Source organism: Symsagittifera roscoffensis, chromosome 2 (genome assembly GCF_963678635.1).
Source record: "Symsagittifera roscoffensis chromosome 2, txSymRosc1.1, whole genome shotgun sequence".
NCBI lineage: Eukaryota > Metazoa > Xenacoelomorpha > Acoela > Convolutidae > Symsagittifera > Symsagittifera roscoffensis.
In genome coordinates this window covers 39632868-39639129 of record NC_087063.1, presented here as the reverse complement: position 1 = coordinate 39639129, position 6262 = coordinate 39632868, and the positions used below count along the sequence as shown (strand labels likewise).

Below are 6262 nucleotides of genomic sequence, written 5' to 3'. Positions count from 1 at the left end.
AATTCTAGACTATTTAGATTCCTACGACACTTCTTTTTCTCTCTCCGGAATCTGAGAGTTGATTTAGGTCATTTAGGTTGACTAGGATGCACTTCTTAAGTGGTGCCAATTGACTGTCTTCTGATGCTTGTTCCCCCACAAGATCTGCATCTAGAAGATTTGCTAATCCTGTTGTGAAATTCTTCCGGTCCTTGGTAACTTTTGCCACGTTTCCTGCTGTAATCTTGCTGGTTCTAGTAATCATCGAGTTGAGTTTAGCCGCCTTATGTAATCTGTTCAATCTGAGTTTCGCAAGAGTTTTGGCATAGTTGTTTCTCAACTTCAACTTCTTTTTCGGGGTCTCTGTTACTGGTCTTTAGATGTTCCTAGCAATTGAAATCTCTGATGGTCTCTTCACCGCTCTTCCCCTGACGATTGATGTAATTGTTAAGCTGATGATCCTTTCCGAAATAGAAAGTAGTTTAAATTTGTTATCTGTCTTTGTCTGAGAATAAATTTGTTAATGGAATTGATTTGTGAGTTATGATAGTGTTTTGATAATTTCAGATTAGAGTTATTTGATCAGAAATTATGGTGATTTTGAAAACATGAATTTGGCTTTAAGGTCGGAAAAATGATTTTACCAACTGTCGGGACCATATAGCCGTACTGCTTCCTGATTGTTTGGATTTGTTGCATAAATCCGCATAATTTAGCTTTCGTGAGCTCATGAGTGCCGCCCTCATGCGGAAATTTTCAAAGTTGGCGGAACGTCTCTGATTGGATGAAGATATTATCTTCGTATTCGACGCCCTCTTCCGGTTGGAATTCTGCCTCAAAGATAACTTTTACGTCCTCGATTTCTGAGCCCTCTAACGGCCTCTTGACCTTTTCCAGCTGGATATTTCTACAGGCTATATCGAAGTTTTTTATGGATTTGATTACAAATTGTTCATCAAATAGTGATGTTGATGGTGCCGGTAACTTTGGATCACGAGGTAGATAATCCGCTACTCCAATCTTCTCTCACGCGGTATGTAAAATGGTGTATTCAAATGTTAGTCTTGACTAACAAGCCCACCTTGTTAGTCTTGACTGGTATGTTCGATTTCCTCGATTTTCTGTCAATGCAGAAATTATTGCTTTATAGTCCCTCAGAATATGAAATTGATTTCCCAATAAGTAATGACGAAAAAACTCACACGACCATACTACTGCTAGTTGCTCAAGCTCGTTTGTGCTGTATTTATGTTCTGCGGTGTTGAGTAGTTTTAAGTGCATGGGATTGGTGCCCATACTCCAGGTTCAACTTTCTGTTTTAAGGCGGCACCTAGGCCTTTGTGGCTAGCGTCACATTTTATCCAATAGTTTTTGATTGGTTGTAGTGATATGTTTTAATTATGTCTGCTACTAACTGCAGTAACGACTTAAATGCTAGTTCATGCGGTTTCCCCCACACAAATTTTGTTTTGTTGCTTAATTTCAGTGATGGTCTGAGCGCTTCTGTGGTCATCTGGAGATTTGGGACGAATCTAGGTAGGTGGTTCAGTACTCCCAAAAATGATCTTAATTTTTTTAGCGTTTGAGGAGGTGATAGGTTCAGGGCTGCTTCTAGTTTCGAAAGTCTTGGTCTGATGCCTATTAAGTCAATCTCGAATCCTTATCAAGTTAGAGATTCTTTGGAGAAATTACACTTACAAACTTTTAACGCGAAATCTTTTGCATCTGTCCTCATGACTTCATCGACAATTTTGTTTTTATCTAAGATGTCTCTTTCGAAACGATTAAAACATCATCTAAAAAGCAGAATAATTCAGGAATGCCACCAAATGTATAATTCATCCGTGTGTTATTATCGTTGAATCTCTTTTGGCATGTCTGTCAACCCGTAGAAGCCTGTTTTGAAGCTATGTGCCCGTGTGTTCTCTACGTACAGTACTTAATTTTCTGTGTTTTCATCGATTTATCTAGTCTTAAATGACTGAATGCATACTTTAGATCTAGAGATGTAAACCAAACTTTTTCACTTTTATGTGATGTTTTAGTTTGGGCTGCGGAATCGATGAGCTCTAGCAAGTTTGGCATCTGGAATTTGTTTTTGAAATTTTGATCGTTCATCGGCTTGGCTCGGCGTTATTACAACCGGGGCTACGAAATGGTCTTTCGTGCATTTATCTTATTTTTTTATGTGTCACTCCTTGATCAGCTTCTGAATTTGATTGCTGAATTTTTGTTGTATGTGAACCGGGACTCGTCTTCCCTTTTCTTGTATAGGTATTAATAGCGATTTAAAAAGTGTATATACTTAGTGGTTTTTTGACCTGCCCAATCTGGTGAATACGTCTTCGTATCTTTTGACGAAATGTTCTTTCCACGGTTTTTTTGATATTGTCGATTCTATCTCTTCTTTTGATTCTGCTATCGCGTTTTCGGTGTTTGGTGTTTTCAGTTGTTTTGTCACGATACCTAGATCAGGTTGTAAGTCTAGACCTAGTAGGTAGCGTGTTCTATTTTCAGATTAGAAATTTTGCGTGCTTCTTCACGCAGCCATTTGAATTGATAGCTATTAACAGTGTTCCAAATAGGGATATGGGTCTGTGGTTGCAAACAAGTAATGATGTGGTGTTTGGTCTCTCTTGAATTGATAATTTTTTTGCTTTTGGGTCCTTGGATAATAACATATGAGCTGTCTTTAAGTTGACAACAGATGCCGGACTTCCCGTGTCAATAGACGCGCTGAACAGTACTCCTTTCGCTCCAATTGTGGCTCTCAAACATTTTGTTTTTCCAGTTCCAGCCTTGATAACTTCTTAACTTTTGACCGAGTTTCCGATGTTGTCTACCTCCTTGACCCTTAGAACAGAATATTCTGGTTCGCTATCGGAGTCGATAAAATTTGTCCTTTCTTCATCTGATATGACATTATCTACCTGTGGTTCGGCTGTGTTGCAGCATTTTGCGAAGTGACCTCTGCTACCACATAGGTTACAATTGACGTTTCGAGCTGCACACTTGTCTATATGTTCGGGTGTAATTTTGTTGCCGCAAAAGTAACAAGGTTTTCAGGAGCTTTGGTTTACCGACTTCTGATTTTGGTTTGAGTTAATGTTTCTACGATTTTGGTTTCTATTGTTGTTCAGTGACCGGTTCATCCTACTTTGGACGTTGTTCCTTGAACGGATCGGCATTGTGGGTTCTTGTTTCACCTTAAAAGGTTTGTAGTTCGAGTAACCGCCTCATGTATTTCGCTGTAGTAATGTATTTGCCGTTGCATATCCCTTTTCGTGCTAAAGGGCTGCTTTTATTGTGTCTTCTACGGTGTTGCCGGGTCAAATGCAGAGTTCTCTTTGAGTTTCCGAGAAATTCATTTTTGCAAAGAAAATATCGCGTATTACTTTTCTTTCAATGACTTGTTTCCAACCGCATTTTTCCGCTTGTTCGGAATGCGGAAGATAAAAAACTTTAAGGCCTTCTTTGTCACCCTGCTGCACGTTGTATGTTTGCATTCTTTCTACAATATAGTTTTTCTCTCTCCTGAAGAGTAACTCGCAGAGGTTATTTGAAGCTTCTTGTGTTTAAGTTTGAGTGTGGATTTTGTTGGAGAAATATTTTCTTTCCTTCAATTCCGAGGGCAAAGAAAAGTCTTGATTTTACCCGGTTGTCCGCTTCGTGATAATACGTGTTTGGGCCGATTTTGGGTCCTTTTTTCTCCTTTGCGAATTGCTTTCGGTTACTATCCGGATAGCTGCCGCGTCTCGCGCTGTTCTAATATTCGTTTGATCTGGTGTTTCTGAGGTTGGTATTGCTTCTGTATTTGGTGGTGGATCGTCGAAAACCGGATCTTGAATTGATAGTAGTACGTTAGGGTCACAACCTTCCTTGATAGATATTGCCAGGAAGAATTGTCTTACCCATGTTTCCCACGGAAACGGGGGTTCTGCAGATACTGTTTCCCAGTATACTGGTACTCCTAACAGATCCGTTCTGTCATCCGATTGTACGACTGCTGGCTGCGCCATCAGAAAAAAAAATAAAAACTATAAGATAATTTACTTTCTTCTTTGTAACGCAAGTTTTTTCGTTTTCATTTCATTATGGGGGCTTTCCCGTTTGGCTATTTTGTTGAATTGATGTATAAATTTTGTGATAATGACTCAATTTTGTTTTACTTCAATTCATGAGTTTGATGTTTTTAGTTGTGTTTTTTACATAGCTGACTTATGTCTTCAAGAAATTTTTGTTGAATATCTTTAATTTGGTTGTGATTGACTTCTCAGGATTTAATCTGCCTCCCGGTATTTGAAATAGAGAATATGGATTATAAAGATATAGTTTTTTCAGTATTCAGTAATTTGAATAATCTGTAAATTGGAAATAATTTCAGATGAGTGTTGATTTGGAAAAGTTTTGCGACTATTGCTCGGAGAAAAAGTCTGATCTTGTCGCTCAATTCATTAAAGATAATCAAGATGTTGTTAAAAAAGCCTCCAAGAGTGGACGACCAGCTATAATGTGGGCTTGTGTGGGAGGTTCAGTTGCAACTTTGAAGCAACTTCTACAAGCTGGCTTTGATCCACTTGTTCCAGATGATGCTAAATGGACCTGTGCTCATATTTGCGCCTCGATTGGCAACGTTGAAATTCTTCAAATCCTCAAACCTTTTAACATTGACTTAGATGCCCAAAATGCAACTGGGCAAACTCCGTTGCATTACGCGTGCTCTAAAAACAGACTAGAAGTGGTTCAGTTTTTGATCACAGCTGGTGCAAAGTTAGACATTCAAGACAACCACGGAGCCACTCCTTTGCACAGATGCAGCTCTCTTGGTCATTGGAAAGTAGTTGAATTAATGCTTCAAGGCGCTGGAGTTGCGAAACTGGTGAATATTTCCGATTCAGAAGGAAACACCCCACTACATTTGGCATGCGAAGGTGGACACTCGAGTGTGTGCAGTGCCTTGTTGAAAGCCGGCGCAGATAAAACTAAGTTAAACAAAGAGGAAAAATCACCAGAATTGCTGAGTACTGATCCCGAAACTATTCAATTGGTTAAAAACTATGGGAGATATAAAGAACTATGCACTCCGTTGATATAAAGAAGTGATGATTTTATTCGTTTGATCAGTTACTAGAGTATAATTGGAAAGTTTTACCCTTGCAAGTGCAATCGGGAACCAGACTTTTTTCCCGCAAAGAAAATCTGTTAAAAACTGATTTTGCTTGAATATTGAAAACTTCCAGAATATTGGAGGAACCTTAAAAACTTCCAGATTCCTTACAATTTAGCTGAGAGTCAACGCTGTTGCCTTTACACCCTAAGGTAAGGGGTTTGACTCCCGGTCAGACTTTTTTTTTCACTACGGATTGAGTTGAAAAAATTTTCTCCGGGAAAAGTTGAGTTGACTGACTTTCGTTTGTCTGTTTATGTTTTGTTGCCACATCACAGCTTTTTTATGAGCTATAAGCAATTTTCAATGTAGTTGCAAGTGTGGTTGATTTACTTTTACATGTTTTATTCTTACCAACCCTGATTTTGTATTATTTCCTTCTTTTTTTTTCGGTTAAAAGCTTTTTTTTCGGCCTGAATGATTTTGGCGTAGTTTTTATCGGCTAAGCCAACTTATTTTGTCTACTTTGACGAACAAAATTTGATTGTTTTTCTTCATACATCAGGTCAGTTGTGGTGAACAAATTAAAATTTAAAAACTTAATAGCTGAAATGCTTTTATGGTAACAATTTATTGTTTCCGGCCCAATGAGCGTCTATCCTCGTTTTGTCGACTTAGTGAGTCGCCGCCTGGTTAATTCTAAAAGCTTATTCATTAGTGTTAGTGTTTCCCAACTGTTTTTTTTTTTTAATTTGAACTTTTCAAAAAAAAAAATATTTTTTTTTCGACTTAGTTATTCTGTGCTATTTTCTATTAGCTACCTGTAGTACTATGCTTGCTTTGTACCGCAAGCGCTGCAAGGCTCCTCTTTGCGTTCAAAGCAAGCGATGAAATCAGTCAGCTTTGACAGTTTAGTGGGAATTGAATAGCTGAAAATTTTCGTCATTTCATCCTTTTCGCATCATTGCAAGGTAACGAGTTCCGCTGATTTCACTCAAATAACTCTTATTTTTTTTTGGTCTCAAAGTTTCATCATACAAAATTTGAATAACCCAAAAAAAGTGGAAAAAAAATGTTATCGCATTTCAACTGTTACCTCAATCGCAGCTAAATATTTATATACAAACAGTTTCAGATAGGTCCTTTAGGACGTAGGCTATAAACCTTTATCTGTTA

General features: G+C 38.1%; 1 protein-coding gene across 1 annotated transcript; it reads left to right on the top strand.

Annotated features, from left to right (window-relative positions):
- The first annotated feature begins 4489 nt into the window (after positions 1 to 4489).
- LOC134839836 (26S proteasome non-ATPase regulatory subunit 10-like) lies at positions 4490 to 5074 on the top strand. The gene has a single exon (XM_063855459.1). The coding sequence runs from the start codon at positions 4490 to 4492 to the stop codon at positions 5072 to 5074; it is 585 nt and encodes a 194-aa protein (XP_063711529.1).
- Positions 5075 to 6262: the final 1188 nt, after the last annotated feature.

Coding starts and splice junctions, on each gene's coding strand:
- LOC134839836 (XM_063855459.1), top strand. CDS start 4,490: ATGTGGGCTTGTGTGGGAGGTTCAGTTGCAACTTTGAAGCAACTTCTA.